Source organism: Saccoglossus kowalevskii, chromosome 6, assembly GCF_978046115.1.
Source record: "Saccoglossus kowalevskii chromosome 6, keSacKowa6.1, whole genome shotgun sequence".
Taxonomy (NCBI): domain Eukaryota; kingdom Metazoa; phylum Hemichordata; class Enteropneusta; family Harrimaniidae; genus Saccoglossus; species Saccoglossus kowalevskii.
In genome coordinates, this window is record NC_140646.1 from 38,424,177 (window position 1) to 38,449,148 (window position 24,972).

Here is a 24,972-nt window from a genome sequence, read left to right on the forward strand (position 1 = left end):
TTATTTCTGGGGGCCTATTGCAGACATTAGCAAATTAAAAGGGGGCCTATTTGCTTCCCGCGCGGGCCCGCTTTAGAAGGTGAAAAACACCCCGCTTTCCCGCTAAATTTGGAACGCACATGGGGTAGTAACAGCATATAGAGTGACCCCCCGGGATCAAAATTATGCCACAGAACGATGGTGCAAGTGACGCATTTCGTACCAACCCAATCTGCGCATGCGTCATCAGATGGACATTTGAACTGTTTGTCACTTCCGATCTCCAACGATTCCTCAGTATTTTAAGCAATTTATTATGTTACTATATGTTCGCTGATCTTCACAGATGTCGTCAATATAGCCTAGTTACTTTTATGCCACCGAAGTTTCGTTTTGTTTTGTGGATTTACTTCAATACCGTCATTTTGTCCCGATCGAGTGGCAGCTCGACGAAGATCGAGCTGAAGGCGAGAGGAAAATCATGGCTGATATTTTTCAAGTCCAGGGATGGATTCTCGATTACGCCTGCAAATACCGAAACGATAGGGTAATATCTCGTAAGTATTTTATTGTCAATTGGCGTAAGATTTCCCAGAAGATGTTTGCTTGCGAAAGCAGTGCCACAAGGCATGATGTGATCGCTAAGTCACGGCGATAGTCTACAGTAATACTCTATTTAAACAATGTGACAGCCACACTGTGTTGTAAGAACTTTTAAAGCTGCCAGGGGTTTACGTTTGACCTTTGTGTTCTCGGTTATCCTCTGTGGGCTATTTTTTTTTATTCTGACATTTCCATATTTAATATACATGACCATAGAATGTTGGAATGCCACTTTTGAATGAAAGTTGAAACTGCTGTCGACAATGTCGGCGTAAACAAAGGACAGTGCCAGTACACAAAAAGGCCACTATGCTATTGTCAAGTTGTTGTTTTTAACGTCAACTCTGACACATTAAAAACGATCGTGTTTCAATATTTTGGGCAGTGAAACTGTTTTATTACTTGGCCCTTAATTCCATATTGCACAAACAAGGAATCAAATTACATCCAGGTTACAACATGTACATAGCCGGTGTATATGTCTAAAGTTATTACAATTAGTGAATTACTTGTCTTGTTTCAAAATAGCATTATCCTACCCATGTCCCTCAACACCCCTTTGTTCCACCAGGTGGTCGAATGATGCAAATTATGGGTTTTCTCCAATGAGATTTCTTTTTAAGTCGTTTCTGTTTTTTGTCATGGGACATACTACTTTTCCCTTCATAATTGTGTAACATTTTTCTACTTCATTTATTTGTATACATGTATTTATAATCCAATTACATATAGTTCATGGTTAAAATATATTTGTTTACCAATATGAAATAGTAACAGGTACATGCACAATCATTATTTAGTGGTATTAAAATATCTGCGAGCTTCAGCTGTTTTGAGAGGAGACTTACATGTAGGAAGTGAGCAATTGTCCTGTGGAAATCTGCTACTCTTTGAGTTATTTATCATGTTCAGAGGATGGGAACAATACAACATTTATCATCCTCAACTGATATGTTTTCCCAAACCATGTTTACTATTATAATATTTATTCATTGAGAAGGCATGATAAATGTGTACATTATCAATTTCAAAATTCAGTTTTAAAAGTCCTGCGGTAATATCGAGTACTGTAAAATCTTTAATTTAGCTAGAATTAATTTTCACTGAAAAGACATTTTGGGTGTTTTGTATGGAATTATTATTAATGATTTTTGATAAGTTGAATGTTAAATATCCTCAGGGGCGGACATCCAGGCATTTTCACCGCCTGGCAACCCGCGGCGGTGAAAACAAAGGCCCAAAACTCGCAGAAAACAGTACTTTGGGGTGGTTGTTGAGACTCCCCTGAACAGTGTAACAAGATTAGCCCTACGTGTGTAACATATATAAATTTGGTTGTTCGGGATTACTTCAAAGTTGAGTTTGTGTTTTTTTCTCGAATTTTCACCGGCTCGACCAGCGTTCCACAGCAGCGCGCACAAAGCCCATAGAAATGCATGGTACAGTTGTGCGCGTCTTAGCAACGTGGAACGTCTGTGACGTAGCTCCGCCCCCGAGGATAGGAAAAAAGGTATATTCACGTGATTCTATTTTCATTCCTTCAGCAAAAATAGCGAAAATTATCAATTCCAAGTAAAAATAAATGATTTTACAGTAGTCAATAAGAAAGCATCATAGAGCCCAGACCTGAGCTACATAGGCATTCCGTAATGAAATTAATAACGGAGCTAATATGAGACATGTCACAAAGTGATGTTACAAAATAAATATTTTTAGTCATTTGTTCAAACACTTTTAGTGTGATTGCGAAGGCTGGATTTAGTAGTCACGTTGAAAATTTTTAGAGAAAAAAAAAATAGTCTGTCCAGAGACCAGAACATGGGCACACAGTTATGGCATGAGTTTGCCATTTTCTTATACATCTTTAAAAAGCCACGAAGAAGCCAGTAAATTTATTCATAACATAATTGGTCCGTCATCGACAACCCTAGAAATCATTTCTGTTCCATTACCATCACAGGCTGCGGAATACACCACATACACACCCTTGGAACACAGTATTGAATTTACTACGTTCAATTACCCACCATAGTCTCCTGTCAGTCAAAATGACTATTTTGAACTGTAGGCATTAATCTGCGATTCAGCCAATGACGGGGAGAGAAATCTAGGTCAGGGGAAGGCCTAGAGGTCGGTGCCATCTTGCCTTGTCTTCACTCTTTTGTTTTCTCCGCACGAGAGTGCACAGTAGCAAAACAGAAGTGGTTCAGTCATCAGTTTAGTCTCAAGTTTCTGAGGTACTCCTGTAACCTTTCTTTGGAACAGTAGGACGTGGTTTCGGGTAGGATAAAATTGTCTCTTTCTTTCGGGCCCAGTGTCCTTTGTACCATATACAAAAAACTCAGGTGACGCATTTTAGCCGCTTTTGTAGGTCTTCATTGTCTCGTTTTCAACTGTAATTTTGCTCCACTCATGCATGCCTTGTTCATTTCTTGGACAAGAGAAAGGAAAAACACTCGAACAGCTCTCCTCCCGTTTTGTCAACCGATAAGATCAGCACGGACTTGCGGAATTTGTCATCAAGATCTGCCGGCGTGGAACCCGCCCTCAAAATGCCATCTTTGCCTCTAATGCGTGCTGGGTTTAGCTTGTGTGCGAGTTGGGACTGTTTCCAAAGTCGCATGCAGGCGGCTGAGGCTGATCACATCGCCAGAGCTAGGGCTAATTGCGCGACCGGGCCAGGTGGTGCGACAGGCATGAGTGAGAGGAGGGTTAGTATGGATGGAAAGTCCTCCCGTTCGACTGCCAGTCGAGTGCTGTGAAGTCGAGTGGTGGGCCCGGCAGTGGGCCAGGTATTCAAATTCAAGGTGCTTCTTGTCGGGCTATTCATGGTTCCATACGTGTTCAGCAGAGTGTTGAAACAGGTGGTGCAGCTGCTGCATCAGTCGTCGGTACACGTCAATCTGTACTGCTGCTACACAACCAAAACAAGGGGTTGTTAGCCGACAAGCAAAGAATGCCTTGCCCTGGTTGATGGCAAATGGCAACCTCAGGCTTAAGGAATATGGCCCCTGCATTGGATTTAGGACCACCATATCAACTGGCTAGAACTGAAAGTGCTGCACTTGGCACTGACACACTTTCTTCCCATAGTTCGGGGCCACAGAGTCATGCTCCGCATAGACAACACAACAGTGGTCTCCTACATCAACAAGGAGGGGAAGGACAAAATCACCATTATTGTCGGATCTGGTAGAGCAAAATCTTTATTGGTGCCTGGAATACAATGTGAAGCCAACTGCACACCATCTTCCAGGGGTGCAGTCAAGCGAACGCCTTCTCACAGCGACTCTGTTTCCAGAACACAGAGTGGCAAGTACCCCAATGGGTAGCCTCCAGACTGTTTCGGCTGTGAGACGGGCCCAACATAGACCTGTTCGCCACACCCGGAACGCCAAGCTTCCGACATACCTGACACTCCTGCCGACCCCTGGAGCATGAGCCTCGGACGCACTATTTATCCCATGGACCAACATGGACGCGTAAGCCTTTCCTCCCTTCCCACTGATTCACCGGGTACTGGTGAAACTTCTACAGGAGCACACTTGCATCTTGACGCGGGTGGTGCCCAATTGGCCAACCAAGGCCTGGTTTCCACTACTGTTGGAAATGTTAGTCCAAACACCAATAGTGCTTCCGGACATTCGGGATCTGCTGTCTCAACTGGACAGCACACTATGCCTAGTGGTGTACCACTTACATGCATGGCTCTCAGTAGACTTGAACAGATGGAAGGTTTATCTGAGTGGGCTGCCAACGTCCTGGCCGGGCTAATTGGGTTTCCACAAACGCAGCAGTTGTACTCCAAGTGGCGGGCATAAGTTGATTGGTGTAATGGAAGGTAGGTTGATTCATGCCACTGCTGGCTAGGTAGCTGATTTTTTTGTCCACTTGTTTGAAGATTTAGGTCAATCCTACACAGCAATCGTCGATTATAGGTCAGCCTTGTCATCCGCCATTGAAAACAACACAAGACAAGACTAGCCGATTGTTAGGAGAGTGTTTACTGCTTTTCAGAATCGAAGACCTAGATCCCATTCTAGGGAACCTCCCAATTGGGACTTGTCGATTGTGTTGTAACAGGGTTCTCCCCAGAAAAAATGCATAGCGCCGGGGCTAATTTGCATAATAATTTGCATATTATTTACATATCTTTCCTTCATTGATTAACAGAACTTATTTACAATTATGAATATTAGTGAGCTCAGTCACAGGGCAAATATTTTTTTTAATGGAATCAACACATTATGTTTCACAATTTAGAAGAGTTTGAAATATTCTCGAAATACAAATGCTACAGACTAAAAACAAACACAAATACATTATTGTTGCAATTTAATTGTTTTGTAAAACGTTGAAGGAAACGCATTCAAAACGTTAAGCCAGATTTATGTTCACGAATCTCATAATTTTATTCACTCCAAAAACATTCTCCTTCAAAAAATCGATCACGTAATTAATTGACGTATTGTTGTAATTTATTATTCGTACCATCAACTTCTAAAACGTTTACAATTACAGTAATGAGCGAACAAATAAGGCTTCAAAACGATCATCAAAGTTACTACGTGACATAACTTACTTGGCCATGTTATACACCAGTTATAGCAATAATTCCTCAACAAATTTTACTTCTTTTTTTTTTGATATGAAATGTAAGTAAAATCCGACTTATTTTTATCGGGAGCGATTATTTTTGATCACTTGATCGCTTCGGTAAAAAAAACAGACCCGCCATGATGTTTGTGAAACATTAGCATGTGTCCTTTGACCCGATTGGTCAAGAATTCCATTAACCAATCAAAATGCCGCATGGTAATGCCGGTAGAACCCGAAGTTTTCCGAATGGTAGTGATCATAAAAATTACATTGCGGAAGTAAAGCGATGTCGTAGCACGATGTGTTGGCATCGATTTCAATTGAAAACTGCATGACAGCTTTCGAAAGAGGTGATTTGCAATTTTTAAAAGGTAAATTAGGCCTTGAAAGAAGAGTTTTTACATGATTCGTAATGATAACAGTTCAAATGTATTTTACCAAATCACGCAATAAACACGTTGTTTTTTCTTGAGTAGCGTGAACTGATCGTGAACTCCGATTTGACCATGTTATATCGAGGTGGAATTGAATTGATTCCAATCTAAAGACTGTGTCTATCGCAGAAAGTATTTACTTACAAACAAAGAGGTGCTAATTCCACAAATTTGACTAGCCGCTACGTATCGTGCGACTAGGTCTATATTGTTTATAAATTATAATCCACGACTGGCAGGATGCATGTCGGTCGGTACGTAATTATACCAACAATCAGACAATAGTCCTCGTCGGAAGCATTTCCGTGGTGGTCACTAATTTTGAGTGACGGTCGGGGCCGACCGGCGTGGCGAACAAAGCTTTTTCACATCTGATATTGGCATGTCAAATATGAAATCAAGCGCCGAGGTGGGAACACATAGCGCCGAGGTCCCAAGTGAAGCGCCGAGATTCACAGGTATAGCGCCGCGGACCTCGGCGCTAAAAAGCCCTGGGGAGAACCCTGTGTAAGCGAACCACCCTTCGAACCACTGGAACCAGCACCGCTGGTAGGTGTCGCTCTGAGTTAGGGGCCCTGTCCTTCTCGGACAGTTGGGCCGCCTTTATCAAGCTGTGCTAAAGATACGAATCAAGTTTCTCGCGTCTGACTCTGCATACAGTTCAAAATAGTCATTTTGACTGACCAGAGTTTATGGTTGGTAATTGAACTTAGGGTCCCTCCCAACCACCCCACTTTCCGTAGCAATTGGCTTAGTCCTCGTATATGGAGAAAACAAGGGAGTGAAGACAAGGCAAGATGGCGCCGACCTCTTTGCCTCGGTCACATGTTATGTGGCGTGGAAGAAAATCTATGAGCTCATGAGGCATCCCCTAACCTAGATTTCTCTCTCGGTCATTGGCTGAACTGCCGATTAATGCCTTTAATTCAAAATAGTCATTTTGACTGACCAGAGTCTATGGTGGGTATGAATTATGTGAATTGGTGGGTTGAAAACCCTCTGCCTTATTAGTCCCTGTTCGGACGCAGTCTGAAAACGGGGACTTATGTTTTGACCTCTGTGGGTGCGTTCGTGCGTGCGTGTATTTTAGAAATGCCTGGACCAATCACAATCAAACTTCACACATACATCATACATGATATTATACATATGCACATTAATTTTTTTCATGATCTGATTTAAGATGGTCGAATGGCGGCCATTTTTGTGCTAAAAATCATCAAAATCAAGCATTTTTCGGCTGTTTACAGATGGATTTTGTTCGAAATTGGTATATACGTTACACACTATAGGACCTTGATGCATATCGTTTTGTTTTTCAGATAAGATTAAAAATGGCTGACTGGCGGCCATTTTGTTTTAATGAATTTGGTTCTAGTGCCATATCTCTGACTTGCTTTGACTGATTATGTTCAAATTTTAAATATTCATTATATATCATGTCATAGATATACAGATATATTGGTTTGACGATCCTATTAAAAATGGCCGAATGGTGGCCATTTTTGTGCTAAAAAATCATCAAAATCAAGCATTTCCCAGCTGTTTATAGATAGATTTTGTTCAAACCTTGTATATAAGTTGGACATTATAGGACCTTGATGCACATCATTTTGTTTTTTAGATACATGTAAGATTCAAAATGGCCGACTGGCAGTCATTTTGTTTTAATGAATGTGGTTCTAGTGCCATATCTCTGACTTACTTTGACTGATTATGTTCAAATTTTAAATATTCATTATAAATTCTGTCATAGATATACAGATATATTGGTTTGACGATCTTATTCAAAATGGCTGAATGGTGGCCATTTTTGTGCTAAAAAAATCACCAAATATCAAGCATTTCTGGCATTTAGGGATGGATTTTGTTCAAACTTGGTGCATACACTAGACATTATGGGTTCCTGATGCACGTCATTTTATTTTTCAGATCGGATTCAAAATGGCCGACTGGTGGCCATTTTGTATTAATGAATGCAGCTCTAGTACCATATCTCTGACATGCTTTGACTGATTATGTTCAAGTTTTATATATTTTTTATGTATGTATTCAAAATGGCTGATTTTCTTTTAATTAATGCTGTTCCAGAGCAATATCTCTCAATACTCGTTTGACGATCAGATACAAATATCAATCATTTTAATGTTAAACAATCGTCATAATCATATTCCTGACATTTTTATATTTTATATTACTATAAACAAAACTATATATCTTAAATTCGATAACTAACTGGGACTGTGCCATGCATGACTTGTTTCATTAAAAACAACTAGTGGTATTTATGGCTCGTACTCTCTGTGGCGACTTTTTAGCTCTGCTGTCATTGAAGGTGGCCAAGCAGAGCTCATGGGTTGTGACCACACCTGTCTGTCGCACGTCGTTCGTCAACTTTTTTCATTCAAATGACCTTTTCTCCAAAACCATCAGCTGAATTGCCTTGCTATACATACCATACCTACATGTCAGATTTGTTCATTTCATGACATCACATCACATGTAAACCCAAGTTTTGGGAATATTTTTGTCATTTATGGTTAAAAATAATTTTTTCCACAACCGCTTGATTGCTTGGAAATTTGGCATAAATGTTTTTTTTTTTTTACTCATTTTTGCACATTTTTGAATTTTTCTTCGAAACCGCCTGTCATGTAGACACATGAACTGGTTTGTTCATTTGGTTTAGATATCTCATGATTTTTGTTACTATTTTTTGGGGAATTTTTTACTTTTACTTTCCCATACATTATATATGGTCCATGTATAATGCATGGACTCAAGTAGACAACTGTATCAGTTGGAAGTCTTGGAAAATGAACTGCATAGTGAAGGTCATTTCAAGGTTTATATGTCAGGGTCATCTCAAGACTCCAGGTCAGGGTCATCTCAAGGTCAGATGTTGATTGCATGTGTATTTGGAGTCAGGTGACCCTCCATCAAGATCTTTCAAGGAAAAGTCAAGGTCATCTCAAGATCACATGTCACTTGGTCATTCTCAATTCAGTTACATGTACAGTAACCATATAATGTAAAAATATATTCTGGTAATAGTGACAACAACTTCATGTGTCAGCTTCAGTTTCCTGTACACCCACATCAATTATACATACATGTATCCATGCATTACACACATAAATACATTTCCTCTTGCAGGATATGCCCTTCCAGTGACCATTGCCACAATTACAAAACTGTCATAGATTCCACTTCTCCTATCCACCTAGTAACTGCCACTGTCCTCTGCACTTGTCAATTACAGCAGAGCTCTACTGACCACAAGGTCGCTTGTTAAATTTGCGAACATGATTTTCATTGTCTTCGTTGAAACCGCTGTGTGCTAATGACAACTGTGTACATGTTGATTAGATGACACACACTGGTTCAGCGGCCCAACGTCACTTGACATTGACATTAACTGACAGCAGTTAATTATTCAAGATTAGTTGAGCATCCTTTTCTCCAATACATGTTTTGATTTTCATCCTCCAAAATCTCAGCTTGTACACTATTTATTATCATAAATACTATATATAATCATTGCTGTGATATTCATAGTCACATACTTCCACTTTGCCATGACGTTATTGACCTTGGCTTGAGCTGTTTACTACAGCATGACTAGCAAGGAAATAATCCCCGTATACCTGGGTCTTTAACGCATTGCAGTATTTTTTGATCTCTAAATACCATATTTGCTCTATTAGAGGCATGTCTCTAATATAAATGCTAATAAAATATGTCATTATTAATAGAGCAAATATTGAAACACACTTATCACAGGCTACTAGTATCTTACTTACTCTGGCCTCAAGCATGGCTAGATTGTGTGTCAGTATGCTTACAATATTTACTGCTATGATATAGTTTAAAAATTGACAGCTACATTGAGACTTTTGTTGATGACATTACATCTTTTTAATATTAACTTGCATTAGCGATATTCTTAGATAATCTTCACAATCAAAAAACAGTCACACTCCATTATAATAAAAATGATTATTAGTGTGTTATTTTGTTTATGGGGCGTGTAGGTTTCATCATTGCAGAAGTTGGGTATTGTTCATTGCTGGTTACACTATGCAATCAAAATGTAGTTTAGGTTTTCATGAAGTAAATTTCAGACTACCAGTAATTATTATCCCCCACCCAGACAAAGTCCGGGAGGGGGCTTGTAATTTCGCCTTTGTCAGTCTGTCCAGAGTGATTTCGCGGAGATGGCTGGACCGATTTTGTTGAGACTTGTTACAAAGACAAAGGGATCACCCATACAGATGCACGTTGTTTTACTTTTTTGAAATGATCAAATATGGCCGACTAGCAGCCATTTTCATTGTTAATCATGACTTTTGTCGGTTCATTGATATTTCTCAGAGATGCCTTGACTGATTTCAATGATACTAGGTACAAAGACTCAGTGAGGAGGTATACATATGCGCATGGATTTATTTCCTGATTTTATCTAATATGGCTGCCTGGCGGCCATTTTGAATGTCAAAATCCAGTTTTTTGGATGTGTCCATCATCATTTCTCAGAGATGCCTGGACCGATTTTGCTGAGACTTGGTACAAAAACAAAGTGACCACTGGTACAGATGTACATTGATTTATTTTTTCAAGGAATCAATTAATGATCTCATTTGCATATTTAATTATTGATTTGAATTCTTGTTAATATCTTGTGAATTAATTTTGAATTTTTCTTAATATCCTGTGAACTAATTGTCTGAATGAGACCAAACTTGGTATAGATTTACTTGATCTGTCAATATAAGATGTGTGCTATGCAATATTGACTTTCAACTTAAATAATGAGCTAATTTGGATATTTAATTAATTTTGAATTTTTGTTAATATCTTGTGAACTAATATAATAGTTCATGTATTTGCTATTTAATATTGACTCAATTGAATTTCCATATTAAATTGATTGTGAATTTTTGTTAAAATTGATGCAAATTTTACCAAATTTAATAGAGATGTCCTAGCTGTTAACTTTGAGTAACATACTTTTGATTTTCAACTTAATCTTCCTACCCGATTTTATAGATACACATTCAAACTTTATAATTCATAGCCAACTATAATCACATCTGACATGTGGGGGCTGTGTCATCTTTAGATGACTTGTTTTCATAAAAGAATTGTTTCAAACCATTTCAAACTCTATATTTATAAAAACTTATAATTGACACTGATTAAAAATCAATGTTGCATCAGATGCAAATTCACATGGTCACATGATTGCTAAGTAAGTAATCCTTTATTTAAGATTTAAATCAACTTTTAAGATTTAAACTGTTTTGGTTTAAATAAAAAAAAATTCTTCCATTCTAGTTGATTTTGATAAGGCAAGTCTCCTGCAAAGTATAAAATCATACACATCTATTTTCTTTTTTTCCGTTTCAGTATTTTCAAAACATATTCCTCACACATTCAGTGACTTTAGCGTTCCACAAGTTCGATTATTGGCAGCAGTGGCCTGGAGCATTATAAGCCGTGAGGATGTAAATTATTTTGATAAACTCATTGGTCATCTCCAACATATATACGACACTGTGCCAGAAATCTCTACTTTTCGGCACTTCACAAAAATGATTATTGGTCTTAAGATGAAGGTGAGTACTGTATATACTACATAGACAGTGTTTTATACATACGTGTTATCTTACATATATATGTACACTGCATAAAATGCAGATTACCGGTAGTAAATGTATGTTATTTTTTGCACTTGTCAGGAGCATTTTATCCAATTTACTAGTGTTTGCACTACCTTACTAGCGTATAGTGTTGCACGGAACATCTTTCTATTTCAATGATTTCCTCTCTCTGTATTCTCTAGTGCCTTGTATAGCATCCATATATTCAGATTTGAATATATACACACACATGTACATGTATATGACTAAAATAGACCTTAAATACAAATGAGCATAGAAATCGCTTCTCTTCTCTTCCGTCATCGTATCCACTGTTCCGAATATTTACATGTAGGTTGCATAGGTCAGTGGAACAGTAAGTACGATATCAGGACAGAATTGAACATATGTATATGAGAGGGATAACAATAAATGGAATGCAATGTGTATATAATTTGTTGTGCAGGTAATGGTACATCTCATCGATGATGGTACTTGTTCTGATGCTATTATCATTGCGCGACTGAATGATTACTTCCCTAAAGCAGGAATCAAACAAAAGAAGAAATCAAGTGCAAATGTAAGCTAGATAGTTGATGTTTGCTTTAGAAATGTTAATTATATCACGATTTGGTAATTTGAATGACTATTCTGTAATATAGCACTACAGTTGTTGTGTAGCGTGTATGCAAATTAGGTGTAAGTAAACAATGTATTTTACATATATTTATATGTTGCATGGGACCCATATTGAACAGTATGTAATATTGAAAAACAAAAAATAAAATGTAACAAAATTTGTAAAGATGAAACAGAAACAATATACATCTACCATATTATCATTTTGTGATGATCAGAATGTTTTTAATTTCAAATATTTTTTGACATTTTAAGATTTATCGCAGGAACATAATCAACTGCTTTACATCTTTGTTTCCCCCAGAAACTTTTGGGAACTGACGACAATTTGATCATCAACAATATTCTAAATCAGTTTGAGCTTTAAATCTTAGAAACAATATTACATTGTACCTTTACCACTAAGGGCGCTATTTCAATATGTATAGCTCTTTACATTGGAAGTATAAACACAATCGATCAAGGTGTCATTTATTTCAGTATCATGATTTATCTGATAGATTTGACTCATCAACAATATGAAATGGATCATTTGTTTCCCAAACCAAATGTTAAGTGATGCCATTGGTCTGAGTAAGTCTGATTGACATGCACATGGGGTTATGTGGAATTAGACTGCATATTACTGTATATAAGTATCTAAGTTGCGCTTGTTACTAACTATGACTAATTATTTTTTTGTTTCTCAGACTAAAACTGAATTTGTAAAATTGAATACCCAACAACAGAGCTTCAGGTTATTCATTGTGGAACTGTTGGCTAATAGACGTAAACAGTTCTATGTTAAAAGGGACCTGAATGAGGAATACGGATCTGAATTCATGCAGTCTTTGAAATTATTAGTCAGACATTTCTTGGACAAAATGGAAAGCTTTCTTCCACAAACTGCCATCGATCAGGTATGTAAGAAGGCATATCATTTAATATTGAAGGTTATCGTTTCATGTGCATACATACTGTGATATTTTCATATTTTAAGATTTTAAATCAATCTTGAGAACCAGTTGACTTAGTTGGAGTACCATATTTGCTCTATTAGAATTGTCATATACCAAAAATTTCAAAGTACATTATGGTGTGTGCTACGGTATAAGTAGTACAGAATTTCCTTTTCTAATGTATTGATTGAGATTTGTAATTCTATAATAAACTGTATTTGGTTCCCATGGTGATTGTGAACAAATGAATCTGATTAACATTACATTTTCCATATCAGGGATCTTGCGAGCCTAATTGGAGTGCGGGTTGATCATGAATATTAATGAGCTATATGAATATTAATTAGACAATGAATATTAATGGGCTCAGTCACAGTGCAAATCAATCTGATTAAAATAAGATCCTAGTTTGGGCTTTTTTTTTTTTTTGTTAAAATAATATCATTCATATTTTTTTCATATAATCTATTATTTTTTTTTAAATTTATTTGCTGGTATTTTTTTAAGTTTTGGTAATCGCGAAAGCCCACAAGGATCGGACCAACTACCTATACAAGTCGCGTTCAAGTACCTCTCCGCTGACGGGATTAGTCAACCAATCACAGAGCGCCTTACGAAAACATGGTGATGCACTTTGCGCGTGCGCATGAAGTGATCACAAAAAAAAATTAAAAATGGCGGCGTTTACCGGCCAATCGAGCGAGAAACTCGAACAAATAATTGACCACGAGGTGAGTATTTGTTGAATATGACATGTTTCCTATTATGATTGTCGGGTTTTGGTGGCCGTTTAGTCAAGTAACAATATTTATATACGCGAAAATGCTTACTCGTGTGGATATAAATGAAAACACCATTGTTACTGTAAAATCTGTATTAGAAACCGCGGCTTCTATTAAAATGGTACAATGCAATAGAGGGGATGAGGCTTCTATTAGAGCATCTACACATATGAGAAATGACGAATTTTTGGTTCTCAATTATTCAAAAAGAATGGATGCGACTTCTATTAGGGATGCGGCTTCTAATACAGATTTTACGGTACTCACAGGTGCTCGAAACGTTTCTTGGATAATAACAAATGACCTAAAGTAGGATCGGCATAGTTAGTCAGTCGCCTACCACTCATGTTAGTCACTTTAACAAGGATACAAGGAGGTTGTGTTTTAATATTATCGCCTCTTGTCTCATTAATGAAAGACCAAGTCACAGTCCCTCTATCCTCTAAATGTTTTATTTTATAAATGGTAATTTACTTGCACAACAGTACTGTCACTGGAAATTGTTTAATTTGACTGGTTCATCTCATTTCAAAATCTATACTTCCTGTTATTATTTCAATATCTTGGTGATTGATTAATTGGTAATTCTTCCAGATAGACAGTTTGACTTTGTTGGGATTTAGTGCAAAAATAGCCAGAGTTATCCAGATTGATAGAAAGTTGCCAACCTATATATATGGTACCCCAGAGGAACAAAGTACACCTTCATAGATATGCTACATCAACATCATGGTGATAAGATTGTATTATTGGTAGTTGATGAAGTTCATACTATTCCAAAGTGGTAAGTATATTGCTTGTATGCTTGCTTGTAATATTTGTATGCATGTTATTTCCATAATTGACACTAGAGGCATTTTGAGTCGATCTGTAATTCTAAACCACTCACTGGATTATGGGAAAGAACTTCCATTGTATATATAATCTGGAAACTGACTAAATTCTTATGTAAATTTTATGAAATTTTTCAACAATATTAGGATTTGTATCACTATACAATTTTTTTCATTCTATGTCAGAGATTTTTTGAGAAACAAATGAAAAAAAAAACATTATTACCATATACATGTACCACATTTTGGACTCTTGTAATCAATTTTTATTTTATTTTGAGTATCCTGATGATGGCCCAGTACCGATAATGATAAAACTGACAAACATGACATAATCTTGAATTCAACATGAATCTCTTTAACATCTAAATTTAGCATAATTTTTTTGATCAATTTAACAGGCGTGAAAAATCTGATGCAAGTAACAAAAGCAGACGAAAGGCACAAGAAGGGGCATTCCGAACTGGGGAACTGAGATCGTTTTTTCCTGGTGTCGGAGTTTTGGCATTAACAGCAACAGCATCAAAATGTCTGCAAAATCAGATTAAGGAAAGTTTATTATGCAGACTGCAAAGTTGTAAATGTTTGCCCAAACAGAGATAACATCAGACTATCATCATTTTATTGAATGGTCGACAAGCTACATGAAGATCTACATGAATCATTTAGGACAATAGTATACTGTTCATCTATTGATGCAACAGGAACACGTCATCATTTTTTTAAGGAGGAATACCCTCAATCACAGCGAGACGGATAATACAGTCCAGGATTCGCAGTTAAAAGAGTTTCCTAAATTATCTACTTCTAATTTTGAGATTATTTTTTTGTACAACAGCTCTTGGTATGGGCATTGACATGAAATCAACATACCATGTACTTCACTATGGGCCATCATTTGATCTCGAGAGCTATATACAAGAATCTGGCAGAGTTGGAAGAGATGGTAAACCATCTCATGCCGTGTTATTTTATCACGGTGGAATGTTACGTGACATTTGTTCAAAACTAAAAAGTTATGTCAAAAATGATACTCTTTGTAGGAGAGTTAAATTATTTGAAGATTTTACATCCAGTAAAGACTTAAGTGTTTTAAAAAACAAGGAATCACATCACAACTGCTGTGATATATGTGAACGAAACTGTTCTTGTAGTAATTGTGACTCTCATGCTAACTGTGTGGAAAAATATATGGTCCATTACTGTGCCAATACAGAGACTGATGAGTCATCAGATGACACATGCAGTTTAGAATCGGATGCTGCATTGGCAGATTCATCAGTCTTCATGTTCTAATGAAAGTTTGGAAGCAGACCAAACTGAATAAATCAATGTACATGTACATATCACTTTGTTGATCTTGTATGCATTTAAAATCAGAGTGAAAAAAAACACATCATTAATGTAAATAAATATTTTTTTATTACAAATTATACGATTCATTTTTGGCTCAAGTGTGAGTTTAAGGCGTGTTCCAGAAAATTATCTTGTGAACAAATCAAAGGATTTGCACCAAATTTGATAGGGATATTATACATTGATGTATCTACATGGCACTAGTGTTCGGGATAATTTACTCGTGTAAATTAGCAAGTTTGCAAATTATTTTTACATCATGAACACCTCCAATTTGTATTCTGAGCTTTTACAAGCTTGTCATTAAAACCCATACAAATCACACATGGATGATAACAAAAATAACAAAGTCTTCTATTTTTATAGCGCTAAATGTGACATACAAAAAAGAATTAAAATTACAAGCATATAGATATAACAGCTATAGAAAAGAGGGCAACAAGAAGCATTGCCACCTGTATACATTGTGACTATAGGGGATGTGATGATTTTGGCATGGCAAGGTTCTGGTTTATCTAACAGACTCTTTACATAGAGGTGTTTAAATTTTGTTTGACTATTGCAATATTTAATATAATTTTTGATATTACTAGTATTCCAAAGTTTGACTCCATAACATGACATACACATTGACTTGAGAGTAGTTCTTCTATATTTTATACAGAAATCTAGATGTTGTCTTGTACTATGGCTGTGTACTTCATGGGTATTTGTAAAGTACTTCAAGATGTTTTCTGGGACTTTTTTATGATAAACATTATACATTACAAGCATGGTTCTTAAGGCCAGACTTTTTTTATTCCTTGTTTCTCAAGTTTTTAAAGGCAATTTGAGGAGGGGGGAAAAGAAATAAAATTAATTTATTTTTCCCATTAGATTTGTGTGATTCTCAAAGAATTGTAAGTGAGATCATTGATCGGAGCAAAGAAATGGAATAAAATTTTATTCCATGTATAACCTTGTTTCTCATTTGCGCGAGACTACATGATACTCCCACGAAAATGCAGCTTGGATTTGTTATGCGGCGGGCGGCATAAAAATGAAGATAAAAATAATATATTTTTTAGCATTTTTTTGCGCTTACAAGTCGGCGGGCGCGAGAAATTACGCTGTAATAAAATTTTATTTTTATTTCATTTTCAGCTCCTGTTCATTCGGCGGGTTCGCGAAACAAGGAATAATAAAAGTCTGGCCTAATTCAATTAGATCATATACATTTAATACATTTAGTTTATAAAATAATGGTTTTGTATGGCCAAAGTATCCCTCTTTTGTAACAATTCTTATAGCATTTTTTTGGAGTAAAAATAAACAATTTTATATGTATTTCCTCAGATTTCACAACAATACACAAGATATGGCAATATAAGGGTTAAATACAGATTTTTAAATACAGATGAGTCTAACAGGTATTTTAATTTGTAAAGAATACCTAAGTTTTTAGCAACTTTAATCTGAATATTTTTCACATATTCTTTCCACTGGAATTTACAGTCCAGTTCTACACATAAGAATTTAGTATGATACACTCTTTCAATATAAACATCATTGATTGGATGGACACCGTTTACATTATTACAATAGAAAATCATGTAGTTAGTTTTAGAAATATTTAAAGATAATTTGTTAGCCATAAACCATAAGTGTAACTTCTTCATATTCTCTAGATAAAAATATGTTAGTATCATCTGCATATAGAATAACCTTTAACAATTATGATACATTACAGATATCATTTACATATAGTATAAATAAAGTTGGTCCAAGAATTGAACCTTGCGGAACACCATGAATTATACTCATTAGATCTGAGTTAATACCATCAATACAGACCTGCTGTAACCTGTTACTAAGATAGCTACTTATCCAACACCTCGAATGCCATAATTACATAATTTTTGGACTAGGATTTTGTGATCTATAGTGTTGAACGCATTTTTTAGGTCGATGAAAACACCAACTGTATACATAGTAGAGTCCATGATGGTAATTGTATATCTTGTAAAACATCACATTAGATATCTGGATTATCGTGGAACTTTAAATCACAAACTGCACACAGGTTTGTTTGGGTTGCCATGATTAATCTGTGTGGACAAAATACAAAACCAATTATCTCCACAATTACTAGTAGTATAACGTGTTACTGGGACGTGAAGTTGACAATCTAACGTATGCGATTGGTTGCCGAAGTCTAGTAGAAAATATTGTTTATAAATGATAAAAGACGCCCAAAATTGCCGCTACTACGATTTAAGCCAACCCTGTATAACTAGTGTCATTTATAAGCATTATTTCCTGCTAGAATTCGGCAGAGACCTTTTGTTTTTTAAGTTCTAATGATTTCGGCAACCAACCACATACTAAAATCGCCTATGATTGTTACGTTACAATCAAATCAATAATTCATAACGTTACACATTTTCTAAGCTAAACTAACTGGCGAATGGCAGCTCAAAAAACAAAGCACGTGAATAGTTACTGAAATCGATAACGATAACTTACGTATTTGCACTGTTCAATGTAACTTAGCATACGTCTTCCGAAAAAATACAGCAGAAAAACAAGTCCACCATTGTTCATGTGTTTGTTTGTTGTGTCGCTTCTCCTGCTCTAGAAAGTGATTTGTAACACAAGTTCTGATTGGTTGCAGATTCTACGAGACTTGAACGCGATTTGTATAGGTATAGGTAGTTGGTCAGATCCTTGTGGGCTTTCGCGATTACCAAAACTTAAAAAAAATACCAGCAAATACATTTTTCAACAAATAATAGAATATATGAAAAAAATATGAATATTATATTATTTTAACCAAAAAAAAAAAAAAAAAAAAAAAAGCCCAAACTAGGATCTTATTTTAATCAGATTGAGTGCAAATAATTTTTTTTCCACAATTTAGAAGAGTTTGAATTTAAAAATGAAACATTCTGGAAATGCAAATGCTGCAGAATAAAAACAGAAACAAATAAATTATTGTTGCCAAGTCTAATGTAAAATGTTAAATGAAACACATTTGAAAGGGCAATAGTCATCGCGCCGCGCATGTACAACGTTTGTGTTGACAAACATTGATTTTCCCACAATCCAATGTGCTCTTCTAATGGAAATCACAAGTATGAGGTTTGACCTGGGTGTGACTTGCACTACGAATCGGATCTATCTTCTTATCAAGTTTTTTTTCTTCTCCAGTTTCTGTCCAAAGATCCTGACTCCAGTATTGCAGCTGAGCGGCCACTAAGTCCAACCTCTGCTGTGGACAAACTTGTAAAGCTGCTGGACTCTGGACCTCCTGGTGAGGAAAGTTTGATGAAGTTACTCTGTCAACTTATCAAAGAGAAAAATAAAGATTCTTCAGAATCACAACTCTGCTACGAAGTATCTAGTAATAGTGATGAAGATAATGATGAAAGTGATACAGGTAAAGGAAGACATAGAAAAGATTTGAAAACTACTGGAAATGATTTTGAAAGTACAACAGATGGAAATTCAGAAAATGTTTTTAAGGTATCTCAAAAAGTGTGTAAGGATCAACAAACAGATGCAAGCCTTAAACAGTCTCCAGCATTGCCAAGAGATAGTGAAAATGTTGAGTATTCAAGTCCACTGGCTCGACAAAAAAATAGGATGATAAGAACTCGATCTATTGAAGTATCTGAAAGTAGGGTTTTAAGAAATGGTAATGTGATAAATGTGGATCTTTTTGATACTGTTGTTTCCAAGAAAGAAGGTCATTGCATCAACCTTTCTTCTGTCATTCCTACTGCTAATGCTGAAGAAATTAATGAGAATGGCAAACTCATCATTGATTTAACTTTACCAGAAACTACCTCCACAAAAGTAGTTGAATCTGAACATCATGCAACAAATTATCCGCTTGAATCTGATATCTCCCAAGAGTCTTTATGTCCAGATATTTTAATAACAGATGATAACTCTCTGAGTTTTGTATCTGGAAAGGATGCTGATGTTGAAAGTCTAGCTGATGATGATGATGATGTTGTTAGTCCTAGGAAGAAAAGAAAGAGATTGAGTGATAATGATAGGTGCCAAAGAAGAAAGATAAGGAAAGTTTCTTTTCATGATGAAAACGTCTACTATGATGCAACTCCCAGTAGTGATTGTGAAAGTAATACTAATGCTGAACCTGGTTTGGTGCGTGCAAAAAAATGCAAGCATTTTAATATTGACTCCAGGTGTACCAGATCATGTACATCTTCATCAAAAGAAGAACATGAAGAACATGAATGTGACTTTTATTCACAAAACAAAATTTGTCCTATGCAGTCTTTATTATTAGACCCAAGTTCCAGAACTGGTGCTGTATTAGATACAGAAAATAAGAGTATGGATACAAGTACATCTATTGCTCAAGATGACTCTCAGATTATCTTCAATGTTGAAGATGAAATTTCTTTTCGTTTTAGCCCCGCAAAAGAAAATAGCTCTACTCAACAAGACATGAAAAGCACTGAACAACCATCAGTGGTTGAAATGCAGAAACAGCAAAAAAACATTGATGAAGGGGAAAATATAAACATTGAAGTGAAAAAGGGAAACGCAAGAATAGTTGACCTTATAGATGGGGACAATGCCGACAGTGATTTTAAATCGTTACCATTTACAAGAACAAAGAGATCCATCTTCATGAGAAGTAGAAGTCTTGATGACTGGGGAAATAAAGATCAGTCTGCTGCTAGAAGACTTATAACTCTGCATGGTACCCCAACTAGGGAGCAGTTAAATGTGAATAAATTCCCTGTAGTCAGTCTAGAAAAACTTCCTCCAAAGTTTGAACATAGTGGTTGTTTTAATTTCTGTACTTTACCCGGAGGCAATGAACGATACTTATCTGATAGTGATAATCCACAACCACAGTATAGTCAAGATTATTGTGAAAGTAAGCTAGATTGGTTGAGTTCAAAGGCAAGGATGCAAAAGCGTAACGCTGCCGGTCAGTTTGTTAAAAGTGACTTGTGTCCTGTTCGTCATCGTATGCGTTATTCTTTGGTCAGAAAAGAATTGCATTTTCCAACATCTCCAAGAAGAGGGCACAGGTTCTTCAAGCGTGCAGCAGAATATAATGATGTGGGAAGCAGCAGTCACATTTCAAATCAGGATTCAAATAAGCATCCAAAGATGAGTGGTGATTCTATTGAAAACATCTGCAGCCAATCCGCTGTGAAAATACCATCACCTCAGTTAGCTTTAACTGCTGAGAGCTGTCAAGAAGACTTTGCTACTGAGCCTGACTTGCCCATTGCAGCATTATCTAGGTATCCTAAAGGAATACAACGTGCTCTGAGTAGTCCTTGTCTGATGTCATCTTCTTGTTTATCCCCCAAAGCTCTTTTTGGAGCAAGATCGCCAACTAGTCCAAAGTTTTTAAAGTCACCGAAGAGTCCGAAATCACCAAGTCTATTATTTGATTTTTACCGAAAAAAAAGCTTGGAATCTGCCAGTAAAAACCCTTATAGCCCAACATTTAATAATTCTCTTAAACCAATGGTTTCTCATTTCAATGAATCTGAGAAAATGAATGCAGCATCTCTGAATACACCCATATTACAGTCGCCCAAGCGGCCTTCCCTATCTGTTGCACCTCCTGTCTCTGTACTCACAGACTCGCCAACATCTATAAAAAGTGTTTCAGCATCATCACTTTGTTCTAACAGCTCCCTGAAAAATGTCTCTTCTGAGCCTTGTAATAGGAAATATCAGCAAGTAAGCTTTATGAACAAACTCCGGCTAACTGCATTATCGGTGAAGGCTAGCAAGAAATTGAAAGTGATACGTCAAAAGAGTGCTACTAAGAGACCAATGCGAACCAGTACTCTCAAACAGAGAGAGTTGCAGGCACTGAAGAGTATGAAATTAGTACCCAAGCTTATTTTATCACCTCTACCACAAGAAGCCATCAAGGGTTCTGTGCCAGTGAAAAGTGGTCATAATATTCATGTATCACAAATGCTGCATCATAATAAAAGGTAATTATTGTTCTAAATTGCTTGCAAATTTGATGTATTGTACAAGGAATACCGTAAAGATCAATACAGTATTCTTTCTTTTGTAGTTTTTGCTAATTCACCAATGTTTTTGCTAGTTGTTTTGTCTATCCATCTAGGCCAACTCAGATAATTAAATGAATTTTCATGAAATTTTTATGAAATATTTTTCAAACAATTACCAGTTCATTAGCTTTCAGGAGAGAGCTGGGTCCAGCTCGGCTGGCATGGGGACAATTCTTTTAAAGGCTTTTTCACCATTGCCTGATAGGGTCATTGTATGGATACCTGAAAGTTACAAGAAATTGTTAGTAAGGGTTCCCCTGGAGACAAGAATTGTCAAATAAATTTGGGGAGAGATTTAAAACTGGTTGCCATGGAACATTTTTAGGATGGATTATTTTGGCGACAATTCAATTTTGAGAAAGGCCCACGTCATTGATCACAGATCATTGACTGTGTTTCATACCTGTTAGTCAAAGTTGCAAATTTCTTTGATGGCATATACCACACAGTTCCATGGTACTAAAGCTCTGTGAATATACATTGTATACAAGGTCACATGCAAGTCTGAATTGCATATAAATTCTCAACTCATAACATGCAGCATTAGTATGTGACTGTTGATGTGTGCCTGTATTTATATAAGATCAAATGTAAAAAAAAAAATGTTTCCAAACACAAACAAAATATACCAGAAATGAGAAGTTCTGCTTGCATGAATATAATTATAATGACGAAGGGAAGGTGATTTTTGAAGATTTAAAGGTCTATGTGAACTTCATGGTGATCCAGTTTAATTATCAACATACTTTAACACCATAATTCCCTGAGCTGATTTATTGATCGAACTAGAATAAAGTGTTTTGATTTCAATATATGACATGTTTCCTACATACAAGTCTGGTGCAAGTGAATAAATACTCAATGATTCAATGTCTCATGCTATTTGTGTATTATGACTTGTACCATTTACTTGTTGATTTTTATGTGTGATCCCACATTACTTTGTACCATGAAGTTAAGTCATTTTTTCCCATGATTCCCACACTCTCTGCATTGACAAATACATTACAACATACAAAACGTGTGACTATGGCATCAAATTTACTTCATTATTCCACAGTTATATATCACTAACTTTTAATATGAATAGATGCAGTATATTCCATGCTCAATCACAGGAAGATGCATGTGAGGGTACATTTCATTTATTGCCAACATCAAGTCATACTTGTACAATATGTTATAATTACAATGCCATGCATAAGTCTGATTTGTGAATACATGTATGTGCAATCCTACATCCTGCCATTTGTAGGGTCTATGGTGCAAGTACCATATTGTTGTCTCTGTGTCTCGCCTGTTTCATGCTTGTTCACCTTGCAGACAATTATTTAATTCACTTACATTATTCCAGCTGTGAGCGATAGGATTTCTTTGCTTTTAATTGTAACCTCTTCTTGATTTTATTAGAGTTGTTAGTAAGCCAAATAATACATCATTGAACCAATCCAGTTTACTGATGGTGGACAAATCCAGTTTAGAAGAGTCTGGTAACAGTTACAATAGTCTATCATATAGGAACAATGAGTTACCATCACATACAAGTTCATCCAGTACTCAAGAGAATTTCCTCAGGAGTTTATCATCAACACTGGATAAAAACACTATCTTGGTATGTTGACTTGTATAGCATTTCAATAATATCTAATTTATGTATTCTTGGGACCTGTTACCTTATTTGTTCTATTAGAAGCTCACTCAACGCTCACTCATCATTAAAATGATGATTTATTTTGACCATAGACACAACTCTGTCATTCACATAAGAGCATGCTCTACTAATAAAACAAAAACAGTATTTTTTAATTAACATATGAATAACAATTGTTTTTTTGAAAATTCAACCATGACATTTGGTGGCTGTGTGTGTTTAACTGCTGTCCGTAAAAGGCATGAGGAAACAGAAAAGGCGCTAGAAAAGGAAATGATGATACTCTTAGTTTTATCTGTGTATTGATGTGTATGTTACTTGGTGTTGCTATCTACAGTAGTTTGCATTTATATTATAGCATGTGTCTGCATGGGAGATAACTATAAATTAGGATGATTATTTGGCATTATCTGCAATCTATTTTCATTTATTATTGTCACTAGTAGTTTAAAATTCCATAAATATATGCGACTTCTTTGAAAGGATTAGATTGAATTCTATTTTTAGTCCTTGTTGGATAAAGTCCGAACAATATCATTTCACAGACATGGCTGAACTGATTTTGTTTAAAGTTTAGACAAAGGCAAGTCATAATGGAAGACATGTGCACATCAAAGGGTTTTTTCACTTCATTTCATTTACATTTGACCGATTGGTGAGCATTTTAGACACCAGAAAACACCAATAATCAATATTTGAACAATGTCAAATGTACAGACATTTGATTTGGCTGATTTCATTCAAACTTAGTATTTAGTATCATTCATGATTGGTGACTGGTGCACATCAATTTGTTTTGTGATTTAATTTTGTTACATCAGCATTACAATGTTATTTATTCTTTTGATTAGGTGGATAACTCTAACAAACACTCGCCTCTTACGTCATCGCTAAGGAAGTCTCCTCTGCCATCAAGTGCTCTGCTTCCAGGTAAATGTGCATACATTTAGAATTAATTTTTCCATATTTTGATCAGACTATTTTAGAAGTGAATGCATTTTTGTAAATAATCTGTTAAAACACATTTCAGTTTTTGTCATACACATACTTGTAACATAAGTAGATTAGTTTAACATAAGACTAGATTACTTTTAGAGTTCTTTTTATGGTTTCTTTGATTTTACACAAGTGTTGAAATATTTATTGCATTTCATGAGTTGAAGTACCGTACCGTACCGTAAAATCTGTATTGGAAGCCGCATCTCTAATAGAAGTCGCATTCCATTCTTTTTGAACAAACATAAATAAATTCACCATTTCTCATACATCTAGATGCCCTAATAGAAGTCATATCCCTTCTGTTGCATTGTACAATTTTAATTAATAGAAGCGGTGGCTTCTAATACATATTTTCCAGTAGCAAACACCATAAGTAGGAAAACATAAATTCTGCTGAGCACCAGGACAAGATTCAAATATTGCAAAAGTGACATTTAAATTAGAAAAGT

The 24,972-nt window shown here is 36.0% G+C and overlaps 1 protein-coding gene across 1 annotated transcript in view; it reads left to right on the forward strand.

Moving 5' to 3' along the window:
• The first annotated feature begins 223 nt into the window (after positions 1 to 223).
• The window catches only part of LOC100367355 (uncharacterized), a 30,290-nt gene continuing 5,541 nt past the window's right edge, over positions 224 to 24,972 (forward strand). The window contains exons 1-7 of the mRNA XM_002733357.3: positions 224 to 536; positions 11,025 to 11,233; positions 11,724 to 11,837; positions 12,586 to 12,795; positions 18,995 to 21,789; positions 23,284 to 23,485; positions 24,376 to 24,454. Of these exons, the coding sequence (XP_002733403.1) occupies positions 461 to 536; positions 11,025 to 11,233; positions 11,724 to 11,837; positions 12,586 to 12,795; positions 18,995 to 21,789; positions 23,284 to 23,485; positions 24,376 to 24,454 (3,685 nt within the window). The 5' untranslated portion in view covers positions 224 to 460. The remainder of the gene's footprint in view (positions 537 to 11,024; positions 11,234 to 11,723; positions 11,838 to 12,585; positions 12,796 to 18,994; positions 21,790 to 23,283; positions 23,486 to 24,375; positions 24,455 to 24,972) is intronic.